Source organism: Parus major, chromosome Z (assembly GCF_001522545.3).
Source record: "Parus major isolate Abel chromosome Z, Parus_major1.1, whole genome shotgun sequence".
NCBI lineage: Eukaryota > Metazoa > Chordata > Aves > Passeriformes > Paridae > Parus > Parus major.
This window is the reverse complement of record NC_031799.1, coordinates 52,603,412-52,627,594: the sequence shown is the minus strand read 5'-3', so window position 1 is coordinate 52,627,594 and position 24,183 is coordinate 52,603,412. Positions and strand designations below refer to the sequence as shown.

The 24,183-nt window shown below is 37.8% G+C and overlaps 1 protein-coding gene across 1 annotated transcript in view; it reads right to left on the bottom strand.

Moving 5' to 3' along the window:
- Positions 1-24,183, bottom strand: part of LVRN (laeverin) — a 37,517-nt gene that overhangs the window by 4,165 nt on the left and 9,169 nt on the right. Inside the window, exons 4-19 of the mRNA XM_015615553.2 lie at positions 23,788-23,914; positions 21,464-21,618; positions 19,977-20,090; positions 17,747-17,887; positions 17,371-17,436; positions 17,196-17,261; positions 16,039-16,208; positions 14,554-14,630; positions 12,276-12,415; positions 10,453-10,508; positions 8,984-9,137; positions 7,976-8,070; positions 7,190-7,297; positions 3,263-3,433; positions 1,581-1,721; positions 326-401 (exon numbers count right to left, since the gene is read on the bottom strand). Coding sequence (XP_015471039.1) covers positions 326-401; positions 1,581-1,721; positions 3,263-3,433; positions 7,190-7,297; positions 7,976-8,070; positions 8,984-9,137; positions 10,453-10,508; positions 12,276-12,415; positions 14,554-14,630; positions 16,039-16,208; positions 17,196-17,261; positions 17,371-17,436; positions 17,747-17,887; positions 19,977-20,090; positions 21,464-21,618; positions 23,788-23,914 — 1,857 coding nt within the window. The remainder of the gene's footprint in view (positions 1-325; positions 402-1,580; positions 1,722-3,262; positions 3,434-7,189; positions 7,298-7,975; positions 8,071-8,983; positions 9,138-10,452; positions 10,509-12,275; positions 12,416-14,553; positions 14,631-16,038; positions 16,209-17,195; positions 17,262-17,370; positions 17,437-17,746; positions 17,888-19,976; positions 20,091-21,463; positions 21,619-23,787; positions 23,915-24,183) is intronic.

Sequence of the window (24,183 nt, the reverse complement as noted above, 5' to 3'; positions counted from 1 at the left end):
AAGACAAGAGAGGAAAGAAGAATAGTAAATAAATATTTGGGGGAAGCAGTGATTGAACAACATGAGAAATTAAACAGATGTCAGTATGACAACCTAACAGGCCAGCAGACCAAATGTTTGTACATTTTCAGTCAATATCATGGCAGAGGTTGTTGTCTGTCTACAGACAGACTTTGTAGAGGAAAATGAGACAGTTTTGATAGAATATGTGTGGATTCTGTTCCAAACATAAAGGTTTGGAAGACATCACCATTATGTTCAACAATTTAAAGAATAAAAGGTTCTATTTACAAAATGGCAATGAAGTTGAGACTAAATGGTTTACCTCTTGGATCTGTACATCAGTTTTGACAAATCTTCCCATGACTTTGAGTACATCGTGCAATAATTCATGCCCATATCTGTAAAATTCAAATAGCACAGTAGCAAATATACTGAATTTCATCTCATTTGAAAACACATTATTTAGTGATTATTTACTATGCTGCAAATACCAACTAAGCTGAAGTTTGCAACTACAGACTGTTTTCCCTCTTTAAAAGAACTATCATTAATATTCAATTTATATGTTTGAGCTGCACAAAATACAATAATCACGCTTCGTTTTCACTTCCCAGTAAGATCTGGTATTTGTATTTTGGTAATGTGAATTCTTTGCATGAAACAGATAATCTCTCTGAGCCCTTACAGCCAAACTGAGCTAAAAAGGCTAACCAGTAATGTGTCTAACAAGCTGGTGTTCCTGTTGCTATCTTGAGGGTGGCATATAAATAATCACTTGCGCTATTCTTTTAGTTTGAAAATTAAGGGGCAATTTTCCAGCAAATTTCTCATCAATTTAGAACACAGAAAAGCTCTGTAAGGGAACAAGTTGATATGACACAAATCTGCTACAACTTGCCTTTTCTAGCATTCACAACTATTTGCACATTTGAACGCTGAACTATTGATTTTGGTTATGCTGCCACTAATGGATCACAACGGCCTCCTCAGCCATCAAGAGCAGCTGGAATGTACTCTGTCACAGTCCTGCTGCTTTTCACAATTGCAGAGGAGAGGGGGAACCTTCAAACAGACATCAAAATACTTGTTTAGCTCAAAATCACCTGCAGTTTACCTACAGCAGTGCAGGGAGGCTGGTGATGGGTTAAGATTTAAGTCAGGGAATAACACTGGTCCTAGCAGCTCTTGCATGTCTGCATGCTCTAATACCCCATCTCTTCATACTCTATTTGGAAAAAAAGGTGAGGATCTTACTTTGGCATTCAAACCCACTTGTAAAATCCTAGTGGACAAGGCCACTTCTAGAGTCAGAATTCCCAGGACTACTTAAAAGCACAGAAACAGAACAGACAATTTTTTAAAGCATTCTGTGTTTGATGAGCTATTCTTCGGCATTAAACCTGATTAGAGTTGAATCCTCTGAAAACTCTGTTCTGCATACTTAATTGAATCAATCATTTACAAATAACCATCTCTTGAAGGAAAATCTACCCTTGAATTTTACAGCTCAAACATAAAGATAGAAAAGGAAGCCAAAGAGCCACAGAAATTAAAGGAAGCCAAAACTCTTTGCTTACCCTTGACTTAAAAGTGGCCAATTTTCCGTAACAAATTCCCAGGCTATACGATACCCATTATCTTTAGTCATTACGTGTGAGATGATGACTGAAGTACAATTGGAAGAAAATAACGTGTCACTAAGTCCATATTGCAAGTATCTGTTAGAAAAGCAGGAAAGAAGTGAACCTGTCACTTGCTATTTTAGAATGGAAATATACAATATTGCAATCCAGAAATACAATCCAGTTCACAAAAATTCCTATCTCAACAAATACCAGCATGCAGAAGGTTATACCAAAGGTGGTGTCACTCTGAGCTGTGTATTCAGCTTGGTTTTTAACTTAAACTTGGGTTTTAGCTCAACATCAGTTCCTGCACACTGACCCTTCACCTCTTAATAAAGTGAGGTAATAGAATATCAAATGGACATAGATGTATTTCTTATCTCTGCACCAGAAAGACAACTGTTCCTAGCAGACAAGCTTGTGGAAGGGCAGACTGCTTCCCACCCTCAGGCAACTCACTTCACTGCAACTCAAATGGAGCCTACAGAGTATGCCAGCAGAGAGACACTTCTACACAAAAACTACCTGTTTGTAGGGTCCCCTATAACAAGACTCAGTAAGATTTTCATGAGGATTAAGGCAGGATTTCAGAAATATTTCAAGAAGTGTCTTCAAATTATGTCAGTGGCAGTGAGTGTCTGAACATCTTGAAAAGTAGTTATTCTCTTTGTTGCCCCAGTGTTTTACTTTACATGCTCCTACTTCCAAATGAACCCTTTTAGAGCTATTTTCTCATAGTGTCTTGCAGGCAGCTGCTTTATGGGTAGAGCAGTAGAGTTGTGTTTCTCCCCTTTGCATGCCACCACTACACTTAACATAATGGACAAAGAATTGTGAGGGCCAGGAAAAGCTAATCCTAACATTCTTCATCCCAAAACACTCCCTGTGTGGCATTTCAGAAAACAGACTGGCTTATCAGCTACTAAAGTACATGGAGGAAGAAGCTCATCACAACTCCCTGATTTATCAGGGAATGGTGCTAGCTTGTTCCAAGAAAAAGATAAGAAAGGATCATAGGTTAAGGGGGAAATTAGTATAACTGGTTGGGCATCTCTTTGCAACATTTCTTGTCTCATTCTCAGCCATATTTTTTTTGTCTTCCCAATGACCACCACACTAGAGCAAGTGGCTGGAAGGACTAAAATGCTGCTTCCACACCTTTAGACCCATGGAGCTTATGTGAATGTTTAGATGATAATTCTTCAGCCCATCACTGACAAAATTCCATCCCTTAGCAAATGCTTTAGGTAATACAAACATGACTGATTAGAGAATTCAACATCTTTTTACTGACAAAGATACAAATGCTAGTAAAAGAAAATAAGCACAGTGTTCCAAACTATGTTCTGGACACATTTAGACAAGACTCTTAGATATATGTCTTAACTTTTTGGTTGGCTCACGTGGAGTCAGGACTTAAGACCTGATAACCCGCATGTCGTATTTGCAGGATTGTTTATTTGTGTTTGTCCCATTTTTCATACTTGCTCCCTAACAAAACTCTTTAAAAGTTTACCAGTGGTTGACAGTGTGCATGCTTTTGTGGCAGGCAAACCTCCCCCAGCTTTGTATTAGTATTTTTGTTCTAATTATTTACTTCTACATACATAAAGATCTACTTTGACCAAGGTCACCTGTAAAGTAACCACGACTCTTTGGCACAGCTCATGGCATAGAGCAGCGTGTCTTCATCTTCTTCAACAGAGTCAGTATGGTTGTACATTTCCCATGCAAAATTCCATTCTTTATCACTTCCCATTGCAATACCATAGCAGCAGACTGTTTTTCGAATTAAAAGGGGAATTCTGCAAGGCAAAAATACGATTTAAAGGTACAGAGCTGTTGTAGAGGCAAACCCTGTTGTAAATGCTGAATAATGCTGAATAACTGAAATCAAATGTTTATTTATATACACAACGATGCAAATATAAAATAGTAGTGTAAATAAGGAAAGGAAATCTGAATGTTTTATTTATGATTTAAGCATTTTAAAAGCATGCAGTTTAATGGAAACCCCAACATTTTTAGAGGAGTTGGACCAGAATATTTTGTGTAGATACAGTGTCAATGCCACTGTTCCCCATCACAGGAAACAGATCACACCATTAAAGAGTGTACTAATGCACATATGCATCATCCCAGACAAGCCTTTTCTAAGTTTCTTATGAATGCATCCAGTAGGAAGTGCCATTTGCAGCACAGAAGGAAACAGAAAGGACATTTTTCCATGCAAAGGCAGCCTCCTATTACTCCCACCCCAGGGAAGATCCTCAACACAGCAATTAATTTCATAACAGAAACTAAAAGCAAACATCACCAGTACAATGCTCCATAGGAAAAAGGCTGAACAGGAAGTTTCTCCTGTAGCAAGAATGTGTCCTCGATATTAAGACACTGTAAACACTTTCCAGTGACAGCAGTGTTCTACTATGCAGGCTATGTGAAAACAGTTTCAAGTCATGGTATTTTGGACTAATTTCCTACAGAAGAATGGGTGCCATTGCAACAAGCAAAACATCTGACTTTCCTTTGTCACAGTGTTAGCCTGCTTATTACTACATTAAGCCAAGATTCTAAGTAGAGGTGTAAAAATTATCCTCCCTTTGATCAGGGGATACAATCTGAAAAACAGATAAGTTTCTGGTCAGAAAAGCCATTCTTCAGGGCCAAACCTGGAAACAGCAAATGCAAATTTAAATACAATTTGAGAAAAATTCTTGAGTTTCAGTGGACTGTCCTAGAGAAAGTGAGAATGATGCCAACAGAGCTAGTCAGTCAGAAGGAAGGATATATGACATCAGTCTTTAGAGTACAAGGTAGAAAAAAGGGAATTTATAAATTTTGGAAACAAAGGACTAGTAGGAAAGAGGGAGAGAGTTGGTGTTTTACATGACAGACATCGCTTGTTAGTGAAAAGACAAGATGCAGGGATTTTGGTAGTTCTGTTGTAGGTGGGGGATTTCACTGTCATACTAATAGAAAGTGTGGGCTTTATGTTTTCTTAAAAACTTTATGTTTACTTTTTATATTTACTTAAAAAATAGTTTGGATTCATTTACCTAGATATTTGCTGGGACATAAGGGATTTAGCACCAAGAATGACACGTAGAGTAGTTATGTCAGGCTAAAGTACTATCCTGTGAGGAATCCTTCTCTGACAGATCGGAGTTAAAGGGTGTAGTAACTTGTTTGATAAGCTTTTTATAATGTTGCAGTAAGAGGTCATGGTAAGCTGGTAACAGCATAAAGCTATTTTGGCCAAAGTACAAAGTACTTATTTTGCTACTGAAACTGTTCCAGTAGTTGCAAGAAAATGTTTATTAATAACTGTAAAGTTGTTGTGTGTGAATAGACAAGTTCTGCACATAATTTGGCTGCAGCTCAGATGTGCAACATTTGAGGCAGGCTGGACAGGCAGCTTACTGTGGGGCAATGGTTTGCTGGCTGGTGACATCTATGGTGGCCCTGAAGTGGCTTATGTTGTGTACTTCCCAGAGGGTATCCAGTATGGTCCAGAGGGACTTTGGAGCTTGAGATTATATTAAGTGAGGAGTGTGACGTATTAATCTTTTTTTTTTTTTTTTTTTTCCCCTGGGTGTGGCTATGTGATTTGACATTACTGGCCTGCCAGGATCCCTCATTCCTGGATCTTGGGGAAGATGAAAAAAGCTGCTGGAAAGCAGGGCAGTTTTTTTACACTGTTCTTTTGGAACCAATCCAGAAATGACATGGTGATTTCTGAACTTTTGAGGGTAGCAGCAATATATGTGAACCTTTAGTAAAAAAGTATAATGTACAGAAATGCTGTCCCTCCCCCTAGGCCAGTCTCCTTCCTTCAAAAGACAAGCCAGTGACAGCACCTAGGAGAATACATTAATTTAGCAAGCTTCACTACACTCTTACAATGAAAAAAGACTAAAAATTATAAATTGGCTGAGAATTATAGCTCTAGTTATTTCCACAAAAAAATATAAAAATGAACTTAATAAAATCCAGTTATGTTCTTCCAGGAAGAGTTTGGAAATGTTCAGCTGAAAGTTGATCACTTGATCTGAAACAGAAATGCATTACTTCCTTCCCTAGGTGTGAGAATCCTTCTGGGTTCCACTCTGGCAAAACAGCTGTAGTGTGCTGTTACAAATTTGTTCTCAGCATGGAGAACATAAGAGCATCTAAAGAGGTCAAAGGTGTATTGTGTCGGTTTCCTTTCCTACCCAGCACATGTAAAGCCTCTTCATTAACTGCATGGGAACAGTAATCTGTCACTTGAAACCTAAGAAGTGTCCTATCTTCTATGCGGTTTTCTCCTTAAAACATAATAATTTTTTTCACTTCACCATACTCAGAGTTTCATTTTTTCCACACATATATCCCAGTAAAATCCATTTGAACTTTTCTCAGTGCCAAGAAGGACAGCAAAATTAATATTCTTCATCAAATTCAGCTTAAAAAAACCCAGTCATCTAATATATTTCACAGATTTTTCAGCTATTCATGTCAAACAAGGTATGTAGTATTCCATCACCTCAAATGTTATTAGTAGGGAAAGATGACTATTTTGAAAGCAGACTGACAATTCAGCACAGCATTATTATCTTTAGGGTGGAATTGCTAGAATATTCTCTGTAGAATGGAAAAAAATGTACGTAGGCTATTTAATTTCTTTAGTCTAACTGCAAAACTCAGTTTGGCTTTTATGAGGATGATCACTATGAATTTATTTTATGAAACTGAAATATAGTAGTACAAGTTCAGTTTACGTAGCCAAATACATGTATCAACATATCTCAAACACAAACAGAATATTTATCACAACTACAACAAATTTTAAAAGAACTTTAAATATTCACTCACCAGTGCCAACACTATTTGACAATTGCATAGAAAGACATCAAAAGAAAGAGAAAGGAAAAAAGAATAAGAATTTCAATACATTGTAATTTTTATTTTTTTTTTAATGATGAAATACTTGAGAGACAGAAAGTCTCTTCCTGGTAGAGTCCAGAGTCCATTCTTACAGCCCAGACCCCTGACCACCGGGCTCCAGTACCAGAATGAGGATGGACAGCTGTTCCCAACACCTCTTTATGGGAACAAAGAACATGCAAGTCACTTGGATGGGCTCACCATGGGCAGATGGCTGTATCATGCAAACATCACTTCACTCATTGTTGTTAAGAGAAGCTTAAAAGCTGAGTTTGTGTATGTGACAACCCCAAGGCTGTACGACAGCAAGGGGATTGGGCCATGTGGGATATTAGCACTAACAGAAGGTTCACCTTTTACATGGCTAACCAGATTTTGGTCTTCATGGCAAAATCTGCATCCTCCAGCTTGCAAAGTCTATGTAAAAAGCAGAAATTATGAAATCATCATAAAGCTGGGATTTGGGGAAGAGGAGGAGGTTGGGCAGACACAGTTGTCTTAAATTCTGTCATTCTGCCGAGAAACAAGAGCAGTGTACAGAGGCATTTCTCGTTCTGCCTCCCCCTTGTAACAGCCTTTTAACTTTCCACCTCCCTTTGACATGCACACCTCTAAGAGCAGATCACCATTCTTACTTGTACTCAGGGTTGTCCCTCCACTTAGCATACAGTTCAGATGACAGGTCCAAACACTCCTGGAGGCCCAGCCAGCACGCTGTTGCCAAGAATTTTTCCAAATACACTCTTGAAGGGAAGTTAAAACAGTAAGAATAAAAGATAAGCATACCACATTTGGAGTACTTGAACTGAGCCTGACCACCACAGTTTCAGAACATGATGCTAACCCACAACAACACCTACTAGGAACAATTGAGTTTTATATAAAATAATTAAAGAAACAATAATGGTCTCTAGACATTAATATTAGTGAGTATTAATGAGGTGACCAATGTACTATATTTTTGTAAGTTTTTTGTGTGGTTTACATTCCTCTTGGAAGTTTTAAGGTTCTGATTGCATCTAGTTCAAATCACTCTGATGTTAAAGCCCGTGGCTGCAGTGGCTTTGCAAAATGAAGTATCTCAAAGTTTTAGTAATTGATCCAAAAATCATATTTTAAGTTTATTGCTGTCAGTTTTTCTTCAACTAGTAGAGCAGCCTGTTGAGCCTGTTCTCTGACAAATGAGAGATACCACTAAGATCCTTAAACTATTGTCCTTTATGGTCCTGTCCTGACACTGCAGTTTCACTGGTGGTGTCATCATAAAGAATACACACTTACAGGACAGGAAAATAATTCAATTAAACTCGCATTAGTTAGAGAATTTTTCCTGTATCTTGTACTTAAATTTACACAACCAAACTGCAATGTATCAGATCCATTCACACCAGAAGAACTCCTAAGAAAAGCAGAATACTTACTGAGCAAAATAGTCATCTTCCAAAGCATCAGCATTTTGACGAATAAAACCTGCATAATAATGGTATATTGGCAACATTCTCTTTAAAAGGTATTTCTTTTAAAAGAAGGGAAAGAAAAATTACTTTAATTTAGATACAAGTTTTGATATTCCTTATTTTCTCAAATTTATCCTAAAAATTTACCACTATTAACGTCTTGAAACACAGGATATTAAATAAAATAGAAAGTGGGTCTAAAATGCAATATACCTGTACTTCAATTCAAACTGGCACATTATCCTTTCACATCACTAGGACCTTTGAACTTCTTATGAAAGACAACAAATTCTCAGAGAAACAGGATAAAACCCTTCTCAATAGGAAATACTTTGTTCTTCTCGCTTATTTTAACATACCTTTTTTAACACACATTTTTTAGTATTTAAGAGAACTTTAAGAGAACTGCAGGATTCTACCTCAAACATAAGTGAAATATTCAAATGGAAGTCAAGGAAAAAAATGTGAAAATAGTATCTCAGATAAGTCAAATATGGGAGAGAATAATTTCATTTAGTATCTGAACGAAATTCCTTCTTTCACTCCATGAAGGTGAATGGAAAGCAGTGTATGAAGCACAGAGCACAAATGTGCTTTATGCCTTCTATACATAGGTGTTGTATGTATAGACTTTTCACCTACTACTGATTGATAGTTCTATTTTTCCAGATTCACAGTTTCAAAAAAACAAGGATGAAGCTTAATTTAAAGAATGTGAATGTATTTCTGCTTTCAATAAGGATCAACACAAGATTCAACAAGACTTAGCATTGACTAATATTTATAATTAAGTACCTCCTCCTATTTAAAAAAAATTGACTTGATAAAATCATGCAAAAGGAATCACAAGCCCTCTGATTCATCATAGTCACCACTACATCCTTGAGAATCTAAAATGCATTTGTTTTAGACTAATGTTTTCGACTAATTTGCATGGTCTAATATCTTTGGTAACTAACAAAATGGTCATACCTTTAAAAGTGGATATACCTCATGGTTCTTCAGTGTACTTTCCAAATGATCAGGTATTAGGTTTACCAATACCATATTCCATACGAAGAGTTCATCCTCTCTGGCAAGGTATTTTGTTAGTTCAAGGGCTGTTTCAATTGGAACATATCCGAAGCTATGTAAAAAAACCCAACAAAACAAAACAAGAAAGCCCACACATTTTAGCATACTTATTCACATTAATTACCTACCACACATATCTGCTTATTTATGAAACAGGCAATAAAACATCAGGATACTGTGTGGGAAGTGACCTAGAAAAGGCACTGGAAAAAATAAAGGAAATATAAACAAATGGTGATTTTAGGAGCTGAACTCTCAAAGCACCCACTAAGGAGCACTGTGCCACTATCAAAGCAATACACCCATCATGGCAGTGAATATGGCAGCAGGCACACTGTAACTGCTTGTGTCTGCAGGATATGCTACAAACACATTGACACCGTGTGTCTGTCCCACTGGAAAAAAAAAAAAAAAATAAAAACCCCACTGTTTTAGCTATATTACAGCTTTATTTTTATTGTGAAACAACTTTTTTCATTATATGTTCTTTTGTGTAATATTGTAAAAATCAAAACATTTCATTGACAGGCACACTATTTGTGGAATTAACTACTTCAGCATGGCATTTCTGTCCCTCAGTGTGGAATAAGCATGGAATTAATTTTTTCACAACAAAATTACAATTCAAGCCCCTGTCCTTCAGAAAAAAAAAATTAAAAATGTACTTATATAGCAGCACAGTTCTGTACTTCAGAGTTACATTCCTTCTTGGCTACTAGTTTTGAGCCCTCTTATGAAAAAGGACATTTTTATGGGAGCAGGAATAAGAATTTTTACTTCCTCCTCTCAGAGGTGCTTCCACAGGCCCTGAAGCAGGGCAGTGCACTTTGGCCACCTCCTCCCTGAGGTCCCTCATCACAGGGACACCCTCATCACAGGTGTCTGATGCTTCTAGTACCTCTGGTATGTGTGAGGCACAGACACACTCAGTGCTTCTCAGCTCCCTGCAGCGCTGCTGACCTCTTCAGCACCACAGACCTGAGCAACCAAGTCATGACTCAGCAAGAGAAATTGAAGAGGTTTTCAGTGATGCAGTACAGCACAGCTGAGATAGCCCAGAATAAACGAAGGAAGATTTAGAATCTTCATTTGGAATATTTTTTTCTGTTAGATACAGGTTAATTCCTGAAGAACTCATGGCAATGCCACTATTTAAAATAATTTCCTTGGAGCTGGAACAAAAGAAATTTTGAAGTAAATCTCTCAATACTGACAGAAGAAGGGATTAAATAACTCCCCCACTGTTTTGTCAAAGCGGTAATTCTTAGGAGGCACACATGGGTAGGAACAAAGGAAGCAGAAATACAGATCTTGAGTGCAATCATATCGTTTAGTCAATTTCTGTAACATATTGGAAACATACTTACTCTGTCAATGCAAAAGCATCATCTATCAGCTGGAACCTGCTGACAGTGGGAATAGCCTGCAGAAAGTATTTGTGTAGTGTTAGCCGATTTCAACATGTCATTAAGAGTTTGCAAAAAGCTTTACAGTGTTTCAGAAGGATCTCTAACAGGTTTTCTAAACCAAAACAGCCTACAAGCATTGTGAAACCATTACTGAATTTTAAACTGCAATTTTAAAAAAAGAGGAAAAAAAAGAGTTTTTTTTTAAATATATCTATATCTATCTATCTAGATACAGATATATTTTAATATATCTATACACAGAGCTGCATGTATAGCTCTGCTATAGCCCTTGTTATATATTATGTTGTATATAAACATGTAACTGCAGTACATTAACCAGAGAATTTCAAGACCCCTCTTACTCGCATGCTGTAATTAAAATTAAAACATGGAAATGCCACATTCCCTAAAAATATCCTAGTTACACAATTTTTGTAATTTTTTTCCTTTTTCAGTTTAAATGCAGAATCTATACTCAGTGCATAGCAGAGTGTCTAACACTACCATGAAATCAGTGACCAAGGCACAGCCATGGATCTATCTCTGCCTACAGCTCATGCTCTTGTAGCAGAACTGCTGTCCTCCTCCTCCTCATCTCCTCCTCGTTCCACATCAGTTTGGTCACTGCTTGAGCAAACATTCCCTCTGGGAGCCAGAAGAATAAAACAGGGCAAAGCTCAACACACAATGCTGAAAGCAGACAGAGGTCAGGTGGCTTGGGCTGACACACGCCAGGGAGGAATGCAAAGCTGGGCAGAAGCTGCTTATTCTTGTTCCACCCCTTGATACCAAGAAATATTACAAACAGTGTGACCACAAGGAACAGATGGTTTTGCACAGCTGCTACCAAGAACACTTCCTACCAGGAAGCATTACAGCAAAGAATAGGTTTGACCACAATGCCAACAACTGTGGTCACCCAGTGTCCCGATGATGTAGATTTACCATGAAACAAAGGAGCCTAGAAGAAGTGAAGCCCCTTTGCCTTAAGTTTAATGTGCTTTGATCAGCCTTGTGTCCAGACTTTATAAAGATTGCACTCATTACTATTAGGTCAAAAGGTTAAATTTTCTCACTTTTGTTACCAAAACCAATGAGTTGACGCTACCACTGCTGTCTCTGGCTCACTGTAGGATTAGGAAACACTGAAATCATGCAACCCCATATAGAGCCACATTTGTTCTGTACCACTTTCACCTTCAGTTCAGCCTGTGGCAAGTCAAAGGTGGGATGAAATCTGTTCTAAGTCAGTGTCTACAGAGGACTGAAAGAGCTCAAATATAATTGATTGGAGCTTCTAGGAAAATTATCTACAAAAATCCAAAACCAAAAAAATACCCCAAACAAAAAAATCCACAAAACCACAAACAAGAAAGCAAACAAACAAACAAATAAAAACCCACTAAAAAAAAAAAAAAAGCTGGATTTTTTTTTAATTCCACAGGCAGAAACTTTGTGGTTTGACAAAACATGGAAATAAAAAACTTTCTCACGATTTTGAGAATGAACGAGTATGAAAGCTCCTTGAGCTAGATTTAAAGAGAGCAGAAGAACCACAAGCTATTAACACAAATTTGAAGACAAAATGTCATGTAAAGTTGTTTTTCATGCTTATGTCAGGCCTGTCATCTGCCACTACAAAAAGCCAGTGACTTCAGTGGTGCAATGGCGAGTTTCTCGTTATTCCAGGTTTTCATCAATGTTATTCCAGGTAAAAAATGCCAGAAAAGATACATGGAAAGAGTCTTCCCATAAGCTTGAGAAAACAAACTTGATCTTACCTTCGGATCATTTTCAAGCAAGCGTGTTAATCTCTTCAAGTTTAATTCGTCATAGTTCACTCTGTAGTATCCACTTAAATTTACATTTAGCAAGATCCAGTCATATTCTGACTCTGATACTTGCATTTCAGGAAACATTTCTGTAAAGTGACATTAGAATGTATCATTTTGTTTTCCATACGAAGCTTCTTTTGCATTTACAAACAATGGACTTGGTGGTCCTCTGAGATATGAGACACAAGTTTGAGACTCTGCTCTGCACAGCAGAATGACTTCAACAAGTCAATGATTCCTCAGGTACTGAGCAGCTTGGGATTCTAAGGCTGAAGACCCACTCCAGCCCTTTAGCTCAAAGTTAGCTGTTGAGAGTTCAACAAGCTTACCCAAGAACAGACTCTCAGGATGAGGGGCAATACCCTCCCATGCTGGTTGTAGGGCATGGACCCATTTTTATCTCCACAGCACACCTGCTGCTCCCAGCTCCAAAACACAGTGCTCAGCACCTCACAGAACAACCAACCACCTACCAGTATTCAGATAAATGCACAGCAAGAAAAAAATTAAAAATTCTAAGTTTGACCAAGAGACAAGTAATCAAAAATGCTTATTTTAAAGAAGATAGTCCCATAGTCCTTTTGAGCTACATCACTCACTGACAGCTTCCTCCTGCAGTTCATCTTATTTATTCATATGTTCTTGCCTGACTGACTGCTCCTGAGAGGCTGTTGTGCATTGAAGGAGCCAATGCAGCCTTGAAGGCTCTAAGCTGCCTCATCAGAAGAGAATTCTGTTTTCACATCCTGATTTGAGAAGGCAAACTCTGTTAAGACAGTAAGTCAGTACTGGTGAGCAGTCTACACCCATCAGTGCTTTACTCTCAACAGAGGACTGAGACAGAGCAAGCACTGAGAGATTCATTCCATATTCAGAGGCATATACAGGCATTTTTTCTTATTTGCCTGTCCATACAGTTGAATTAATGATGACTCAAGCTATCTTACTGCCTGAAAAAGAGAGAAAGTAACTTTCAGCCACTGTGAACAGAGAGTGGGGAGCTGCAATACACACAGCATATTGGAGATTTGCTCTTAAGCATTCCACTAGATTAGTCTCTGCATCTTCTTTTGACTCATCTAAAACCTGATGCATGGCTGACTTGCTGAAGCAAAATTATTACCCCTTGCTATTGATTATACTTCTTCTTTCTCAAAAAAACCAAAGTTACTTGAAAGCACTGAGTTGGGAAAGAACAAATTTTTTATTTGGTTACAGATGCCCATAAAATCACTTTCTATTCTAGGACTTTAAAAATTATATTATTTTTATAATTTTTAAAATTTAATTTGCATAAACATATTGTGGATGCTGAATGCAAAAAAGCAAGCAGGAACACAGAGCCTGTGTGAAACTAAGTCACACAAACTTCTCACTCTGGCCTGAGAAAGCATGAAGAAAAATCCAAACAGTCCTTGGAGAAGGACAACAACCTTTGCAGGTGTTGTTTAGGATCCTTGTTGTTTACTTGCAAGAAACAGTCAAGAGGTGGTGTTCCAATTGACCAATGCTGGTGATGTGTTGCTTTAATGACCAATGAGAGTTTTACCTCTCAGACCTTCTTGAACCTGTCTATAAAAGAGGATCAAGAATAATAAACTTTACTCTCTTAGACAACACAGCTAAGAGTCCGTCATACCTCTCACCATTCCTAATATAGTGCGACAACCTATTAAATTAAATTAAATGCTGTTGAAAATATTCATTTTCTGTTGTTACAGATATTAATGTGTAACAACAGCAGGGTCACTTCCCACAGCCAGTGTTAATTATTTCAATCTTCTATCTACTACTTGAGCTGATAAATTTTCTGGTATTTCACAGCTGAGATCCTGTCTATACTCAAAAGCTGACATAACATCAATAAGATCTGTTAGGGGGAGAATATTACAGAAGCATGAGGACCTAAAAGTTTGGATTTGTGTAAAAAATTATAAAATCAAAATTTCTGTGGAAATCTCTACTCATAATGTGTGTGGTACCACATTATTAAAAGCTCAAGCTTACACTGAAACTTGATGCAACATAGAAAATATATTAACCTAATTGAAAATCTACCTAAAAAATCTATCTAACACAAAAATATTACAATGGATAAACAGAGACATTTCTGTATTAAAGTTTTATCTCTCTATTCAATTCAAATATATCAGCTCCTTTTAAAAGACTTTGGAGTGTTCCCATCAGTTTGGTTTTAGAATGTGCAAACAAATACATTACTTACTGCTGCTTTTATCTAGCCAGGTTAAGGGTTGTGACGATCCATTTCTCATCCAAGAAATAGGAATAATCCAGGTATTACTTAACAAATAAAAGAATATTATTAAAATACTTTTATTTAAAAATCCCTCTTAGCTGATGCTAAACTACAGTGCAGATTAGTTCTGTCTTACAAAAATATCCATCTACCTTCTGTTCTCTCTGATGCATGCAACTTCATCAGATAATAGTACTTCTTCTGGATCAGCATTTACCTTCTCCAAAAGGGAGTTTTAGCATGGCTTTAAAAAGGCATTCATATCAAGAATATTGCTCAGTTCTAGGTATTTCAATACCATTGTCTTTCTATATTGTCTTTCCTTCTCCAGGCAGAGATTTTATTCTCCCCTCTTATTACACTTCATCCTGTTTCTGGGAACCTTAAAGCTACTTTTCAGAAGCACATCTACCAAAAAAAGGTTCCAAGAAAGCAATACAACATTCCCACAACTGTAATTTGTTTTCTGAGGGAATGTAAAACTCCTTTCTGGTAGAAGAACCAAAAGCTTCAAAAGCCTGGAAAATTCTGTAAGATGTGTTCTGGGCTTTCTTACATTCACATGGTAATTTGTGCTTTCTAACTGTAAAGGACTTCACACTTCTGACTTTGAATTCCTCATCTGAGCTAACCAAGAATACTGAATGAATAATGCTTTGTTGTTCCTGGAGATCGGGAGCAAAGAACCATCCTGTGGTTCTTGTCAAAATTCTTTTTGCCTGTTTGTATTACCAGCAATAATTTCCAAGAAGAAACTGCTTTGGATTTTGCTTTCCTTTACACTTTTTCCTCATATGACAACTCATCTCATGGGCTCCATCCATGCACCCCTCATATCAGCTCATATCAACTGCTTCTTCATAAATGTTCAAACACTGACCAGGAGTTTCCAAACTGGGTGACAAAAGGCAGCTTTTTCAGATATCTAAATAAATTTTCAAAAGCCCTGAGCACTTAGCAATGCTCACTGACAAGAACTTAAAACTGTAGCTCAGGTGTCATCACTTTCTGAGAAAGGGTGTCATCTATTTAAGTATTTAAATGCAACCCTTTCTTCCTTGTTGGGCAGAAAGATTGGGAATATGTGCACAGGAAATAAGTTAAGCATGGTTCATCCAGGCCCCCAGTCTATAGACCTGAGGGATGAGGAAAGAAGAAAATGCCAGGCAAAAATCCTCCCTGCAACACACTCACTGCCTACATCTGTCTTTATTATTATGTGGCTGGAAAACTCACTATTCCAGAGGAAAGCAACTTCTTGGCAAAACAACCAGAATTTGCAGAACTATTGCAAACTCCAGCAAAATCTCCAACAGATTTTACTTGACTGCTTGTCACAAGAAAAAAACCATAAGTTAAAAAATCAGGTGGTCAAAACACGTTGTTGTAACCGAAGCATTTCCTGTAAAAAACAGTGTATAAACATACAATAAAAAGACAAGCTAAACATACTTGTGAGAATCAGTACTCTTTCTATTGTTTTTATTAAAAAACTGTTCCTGTCTGATTGTTCCAGTGGTTAGATTTACTGTTAAAACTGGAAACCCATTTTGGCATGTCCAGGAATCCATTATTTGTTTTACAGGTGCTGGCAACCGAACTTCATTCTGTGCATCTATGACCTGAAAGAGAAAGAGAAATTAGAAATACTCATGATGAACAGGCACTTACTGAAATTGCTTCAGTGGATCTCTGGGAGAGTTTCCAAGGTAGCAGAGACAATAATTCTTAGCAGCTTGCTGGTCTTTGACTCATGCAAAAAATCTATGTAGTCCAAGGGAACTTTCTGACATTCTAATAAAGACATAATACAGGCATAAGCCTGTATTAATATACTTACATCTCTATGGCTATGACAGACTTGATTAATTAATTTCATTCAAATAGAACTGATGGAGCACAAATATTTTTAAGTGACGTAATAAGAAGACTGAAATAGTGTAGACAAATTGAAAAAGACATTAAGCTGGAGTCCCAGATACTGTGAATTGGTACAGTCTTCATGGGCTTAAAACATGTGACAGCTCTGCATATCTGAAATTCTAGCACTCCCATTCTTAAGACAGAGTCTGCAAAACAACAGGAGCCTTCTTTAGAGGACCAGGAAGGTGAATTTTAAAAAAAATTACCTAATATTAGCATTTGTTTTCTTAGTCAGATCTCTGCCAAAACCACTGAAGGGTGAAATGCTGAGCTACTGCCCTGGGTATGGACTTTGCTGGATCTGTGACACATCAGCATCTTTGATCTTCAAGCCCAAGGCATCAGACACTCTTATCTAGCAAAACCTAAGCTCCAGAACAATAGGCTATGCAATTTCATGTAGGTTTATGTAATTACCATGAAACCCAAGACTTTGCCTGGTGCTGATTTCCTATCTCATCTCTACTCCTTGTACTCAGTCCCACTGATCTCAGGTGCAGCAAAGCAGCCAAATAAACACTTGAGAAGACATTAGCTGAAAGAACCAGCAAACCAAATTTTATGAAGGAAAAAGACTGCATTACAGATAGCAACATTCCAATGCAGTCTTCTACAAATAGTTTATGCCTTAAATTTGGACTGTGCCAAACATCAGAGAAAGAATACTAGAGGCATAAAATGAGTACCATCTGGATGTGGGTCCAGAGATCATCTTGATTAGCATTTGAGAAGGAAAATTCTTTCAGATATGACTGTGAAGAAACAAAGAGAAGCATCAGAATTCGTGGAGGCAAGCAATTTGTACAACTGACATTTTCAAGCTTATAAATCAAGATGAATGGGGTTGTTTTTTAAACTTACAGTAAGTGCTCTGATGAACAACTTTTCAGTCAGGAAACCAGAAAGCATCCAGGTTACAGAAGCCCCCTGGAGTACAAAAAAAAAAAAGAGAAAAAATGAATTATTATTACAATTATTGTTGAAATATTTTTTTTCAAATATTCCAGACATGCTAGTTGGCCTACACTCACACTTCATTTTTCACAGAGGTTAAAAACATTTTCGCTACTTCCTTCATAGCCAAGTAGATTTGCAACACCCAATAAATTTGTGCATGCAGCAGAATCATGTTTCAAATGACAAAACAGTTTTGTTCAACAGTCCCTCCCAAACCTATCTTCTACCATTAGCTTAGAATCTGTGAGAAATGGGAAGGAAGAATTTTCTGGTTTTTTACCTTGCTGTATGTGATGTTGTCAAATAGAGACATTAAGGAAAACGACCCTTTGATCTTGTCCTCACTCTGTGACAGTGATCGAGCTGTTCCACTGTCTTCCCTTAAGATAGGTTGTACAATATGAGCATAAAAGATTTTATCCTGCAAGAAGGAGACAAAAATAAGTGCGCTGAAGAGAAGATACTAATTTTCTCGAGAGAAGGATGTGTATGAAATTAGCACTATTATCAATCAGTTTTCTATAAACAAACTCCCCCACTCCCTAACTTTCTCATGGACTACTAGGGACCATATACCTGATCCTAACATTTTCTACATGCAGCATCAGTGACCAGTGAAAATTTTACATCTTCAAAGTACTGTGGGCTTGGGCCTGACAGCCAGTTACAGTGTAATCCTCAGGCAAAAACAAGTCAACTGTATTAAGCAGCAAATGAACAAACACTGAAAACTAAAAGCCTGTATTTCATTTACTTCTATCATGAATATGGCAACATTCTCCTCCTAAATTCCCCATTTCTTCTGCAGCAACCCTGAGCAATAATCAAAAACCTAAGCTACTGAAGGTACCAGGGTTTAGCAACGTGGCATTGCTGCTGTCACCCAGTGAGAAATACAGAAGAAAAATGTCTCCTGAGTAAATATCACCTACCATGATCAACAGCTCAGAGAAGGGACTGGAGCACCTCTCATGTAAGAATAGGATAAGAGAGCTGGAACTGCTCATCCTGGGAAGAGAGGGCTCAGAGGGATCTCATCAGTGTGCATACTCGAGGACAGAGTCCAGGACTTTTCTGGTGGTGCCCAGCGACAGGACCAGAGGCAACGGGCACACACGGAAACATGGGAGGTTCTCTCTGAACACCAGGGAAAACCTTTTACTGTGAAGGTGACTGAGCATTTCCACAGGTTGCCCCGAGAGCTTGTGGAACCTCCATCCTTGGAGACATTCAAAAGCTGTCTGGGCACAGTCTTGGGCAATTGGCTCTTGTGTGGCCCTGCTTGTGCAGGGAGGCTGGACAAGATGACCTCCACATGTGCCTTCTAACCTCTGCCATTCTGTGACTCTGAACATTTATGACCCACAAAACTGCAAGAAAGACTTATATTCTTACACCTATGTGATCAATTCTGCATTCCCAAGGCACATTACCTAACTGAAATGTATTAAACAGAATTATTGCCCAGTATTAAAATTTACTTTATGGACACAAATGATAACTGCTGATTTTCAGAAAGGCAAGCTTCTAAATTAAACGTTTAAATTTAAAAGAAGTTAAGATTTTACTTCCAATTTAAAATTTGGAGGCCTTTACACTTCTCAGTGGCATTAAGACACTGCATTGCAAAGAATAAAGTGAGCTGTTGCTGAAGTTCAAAGAAGAAGGTAAGCATATCCCATGACCTAGAAATCCTCTTGACAGAACTTGCTTGACATGCCTTTACTAGTTTCCAGTCAAACGTGTAATTAAGAGCTTTGGTGAATGCAAAAAGGAAACTGACAAATGGTGTTTCAACTTAGCCAAATAAAAAGCACCCTGGAGTAACTGCCCAGATTTAAAGCCCTTTCTTCCTTCAGAAGCAGATGGCAACACATACAGACATCTAAGACTGCACAGGTAAGTGCAGTTCATCTCATAGCTGCAATTAGCAGCCCCTATCACCTGTCTCTAAGTTTAACAGTGGATGAGGTCTTGTAATATGCTATGGGAGTTATGCTTATTCCCATCTGGGCAGAATAGGAAGGAATTTTACCCTGCTGTTGGATTAGCCATGTGCATTATATTTGTCTTATCTACAAACAGGTATCCAGGGACCCAGTGGGATAAGCAGACTCAAAAATGACCCAGCCTAATCTCTGCCTGGGAGAGACAATCCCTGAGGACTGCGATAACTAGAAAAGAGTTTGGCAGGTGAGGAGGAAAACCATCAGCTATAACAGGACCCAGGAGAGAAATCTGGGTTTGCTACATGGCAGACCTAGTGCAAAACACCCACCCTTTGCCACTGCAGAATCCCAGCTGTACACCTGTTCTCTGCAGTAGCTGCAGAGAGCTGGATATGATCACAGTGGCCCCAGAGATAGGGACCTACAAGGAAATAATCAAGACCTACTGGTCTTTCTCCCAGGAGTGAAGTTTATAATAGCACCGTTGAATAAACTCCCACCTCCTGCACCTTCCTTTCCTTTGTACATGATGAAACTTTGCTAGTAAGCATTGGTACTTACCAGTGAAAGCTTGGGTTCAACAAAGGTAGCTCCCAGGTACTCAAAGTAAGATGTCAGGCCCTCATTAAGCCACAGATCATTCCACCAGTTCATTGTAACCAGATTTCCAAACCACTTAAATTGAAAGAAAAAATATCTCAAAATCTCCTTGGAGTGCTGTTTTCACAGTTTTTGCAGGTTAAACACACATATATAGGCAGAAGTAACTTTACTTAATGTCCACGTATAAATTGAATAAAATGCTGAATGTTCCTTCAGATAGAGAAAATTCAGTAGAAAAGGATGTACTTTAGAAAAAGTCAGAGGTTCAGAGCATTTATGTTTAAATTGTTTCATATACAATTTCATACCATGAGTGTCAATCACAGTGCATTATGTCATTCTTATAAAATATTTAATTTTAAATACTTCTCAATATAAGTTGAACTTCTAAAATATTATATCAGGTTACGATTAAAAGCAGGGCATTTATCAAGCAATTACAAAATCATCTTTCTATGTTCCTAACAAAGTGAAATTGTCAGAGTAATGATACACTAAACTGGGGAAATAACCATTTCCAAAACCAGCAAATTGCCCTCATGGCAAGTACAAAACTTCCAAAACAGCTGTTGTGCAATCATATCTGGCATTTAATACTTAACAAAAACCTGATCATTTCTGGATTTATATTTTATTTCCTAATTCTTAAAAACCAGAAGTACAAGCTTTTTGTAAAATATATTTTATTTAAGCACTGACATTTATTTCATTGGCCTACAGTAAAAACACTCTGCCCATCTGAAAGCCTGCAAAGTTGCAGACCTTTTCAGAATGGCATAAAAGTGCACTAGCCAAGTCAATCTTTTTTTGCTAATTTTATTGACTTTGTGAAAATAGTTGTGGTTTTTTTCTGGCAAATAACAGGAAATCAAACATTGCCAATAAGGAAGCGTAACTGTTTTATCATTCCAAATCAAGTAAGAAAGAATTCAGAAATCTCTGTGAGAGCAGGGCAAAGATGCAGTGCAAAGTATGTTCACGTTAATTTTGTTCTATTGTGCTATGGGCTGTGCCTTGCAGAAAAACAAATACCTTTTGCAGTATCTACATGCACTGCCACTACAAAAGGATACTGATGAACTCAGTTTGAGTGTCCTAGCAAAGTAGTAAGTTTATTGCATAGAGAGTACCGTCATCCCTACATCCCTAGAGTAAATTCTCCCATTCAAGCACTGAGTAAGAAAAAAAACAAAGTACCCCATTAAACAGTTTTGTACTAATGAGTCCTGTACAAATCAGCATACAATCTGTAAGATGATAGAACCTACTTGTAGCATTGCTTTATCAGCAGAACGTATGATCAAACAGACTTTCAGTGCTCTAGTGCTCACACCCTCTACTGTTAAGTGATTATTTTACTTCTAGTAATCAGTAACTGCATCACCAGCAATTGTGAGGAAACAATATCATAGGCAAAAACATGCACAGGATTTTTTACCACATGCCTGGTGTGCTAGCTCATGTGACACAATTAAGGCAATCATTGCCTTCCTGCTTGTGAAGTCATCACTTGGGACATTCATCAATGATGCTTCTTGGAAAATCAGTAGCCCCCAGTTTTCCATACCAGCTGCTCCAAAATCAGGCAGTGCGACCAGATCTAGATTGATTCAAACAGACATACGCACACAAAAAATTGTTATCTTAAACATTTTCATAAACAAAATGCTCACATGATTTTAATGTTCACACTGGCTCAGCACCCCATTGTAGTGCTTCTTTGTGGTATTACAGCAACACTTGCAAATTATCACTGAAATTTCTTCTTGTCAGGCTTTTCACCTATGATGCCATTCTTTCAGGAAGCCACAAAGTTAATTGCCACAAACCCCAAATCTCTACTGTAACTTCTATATACAAATTTTCTGAACGAAATGGAAGTTAGGAGACAATATATTCACTGCTGACAGAAAACTTTCTCTGTGAGTTTCTCCTGTGTTTGGGTAAGATAATTATCACCTTTTTCTTCAGCCTAGCAAGTGATAAAAAAGAAGTCTTGCTCTTTCAGCTGCACGAGCAGAGGTATCTTTCCCACTCCTGTTTGGAAGGTGCTTTAGAAACATCATCTCTTCATCTACACGGTAATACTGTCAACTCTGTACTGCCCCTTTTGCCTTATGCACAGGCATTAGCTTTCCAGTTCAAATGTGAGAGCCAGACAAAGCATCAGGGTCTCAAGGAAAGATATACCGTTCAAACTCAGCAGCAAAGATCAAAATTTGGAAAAGGTATGCAGAATGTTTAGAATGTTTAGAAGCACTGACCACAAGAAAGCTACAGTCCAAAAAGCAAGGCAATTAATGCAAGCATGGTGCTTAATCTCATCACAGGTAGGCAGCATCTCAACTGGGATTATTGCCTCCATTTTACAGCAAAGGTATTTCACTTGTGGTGGGGCAGCTGTTATCCAGCCTTGGGGCAAGAGACTTCACTTACAACTGCACTAAAATCAGGTGTAGAAAAACTCTTAAGGTCCCTAGGTTTAAATGTGTTTATTCTGATTTTCGCATTTTGAGTTTGCAATAGAAATCTCTTGTATTTACAAGGAGGCACTCTTGGTTGGTCTAATTTTACTATTTTTTAAGTGAAACTTTGAAAAGGGAGACACTGGGAAATCCAGTGGATGTCCCACGGCATTACAGTGGGGATTGTAATATTATTACAGCCCTCTCTGAAATTGAAATCCGACACAACAGGAAGTCTGCAACACCATTCCTCTACTTCTGTTGTGTAGTTGTTTTATGTTAATGAATGAATGTATCGACATTTCTGCTGAACACATGAACACAAGCATGAAACAGAATAATATGCAGCCCTTGACTAGCTGGCAAGGTTACTAAGACAAGAAAATTTAAAGAGTGAAGACTGCATATACTGCATTTTCCAAAAAAAAGTGCAGTGAGTAATTCTGCAAGTTATTAGAAATATACTGGGCAATAATAAATTTACATAGATTAACATTTATTTCTGTCAAATGCCAAAATACAGATTTGACAAACCATCAAATTATGTAGTCAAGAAAAGAGGGAAATTCCTTCCCCCCAGTCCTGCAATCTGCAAAAATCATTAGCAGGTCCAAAATTAATTTTAGATAAGAACAGCTTTCTGTCTTCTCAATATTCTCCCCATTTTCCTGTAATACTCATGCTGAAACCCTTGGGAATCCAAGCACAAGTAACAAACAAACTGTACAGTGAAACTGCGCAGTGTCATTATTTTTCTTGACTGAAGTTAGACTGAACCAACTTACCTAATGTCCATTTGAAGTAGAAACAATGTTTTCCTGCAGGGCAATCCTCCCTGTTTTTCTGGGGAGGAAGGTGCAGGAACACACACCCAAGGCAAGACAGGGAGGTACTGATGAAAGAAAGGAACGCTTTGCAGGGACACAGGCTACAAACAGGCAGCATGGATTTACCAGGAGAACACAGGAACTACAATATCCTTTCACGTCGTGGTCTATGGTCCCAAAGACAGCCACGTGACTGAACTACTCCTTTCTACCCACTTTGTTGTCTCACCTGACCCTTTTATTAGGAAAACAGGCTTTAAAAGAATGAGTGGAATTTGAAGGTGAGAGTGGTGAGTTGCAGGTTAATAAAAGCCATGAGACAGAAAGGAGAATTCAGTGATTTAAAGTTCAGGGGGTTTATTCCATGAATGTGGTACGCTGTAAAAGGAGAATCACGGAAAAAAGCCCCATAGCTTCTATGAACATTACACCATCAGCAGCCTTTTCTGATCCATTTCAGAAAATAATTCATCTCACCTGTCTTTGGCAGAGGGTAGCTGATATTAAGTATATCTTCCAGAAATGAAAATATTGGGCCTGTGATATTTAAAGCGTAGTCAACATATCCATTTTTAATTGCTTCCTTCCGGGCCCAAATACGTATCTGCAATATAACAAGGAAGAGTTATTTTAAACAACCCTCACATTTCATTTTCTTTGCTTCTCTTCTGTGAGTCATTGTTGGAAAAATGCTAGACCATGCAATGAAGCTTCTAATTTAAAAAAATTCTAATTTAAAAAAATATAAATGAAGATTTACTGGACCTAACAAAATGTGGCACAGACCCTGTTCCTGCTAAAATCTAGGAGAGTTCCAGTTCTTCAAAAGGACAAAGATTTGAATATGTTGCAGGAACAAATGAACTCATAGCT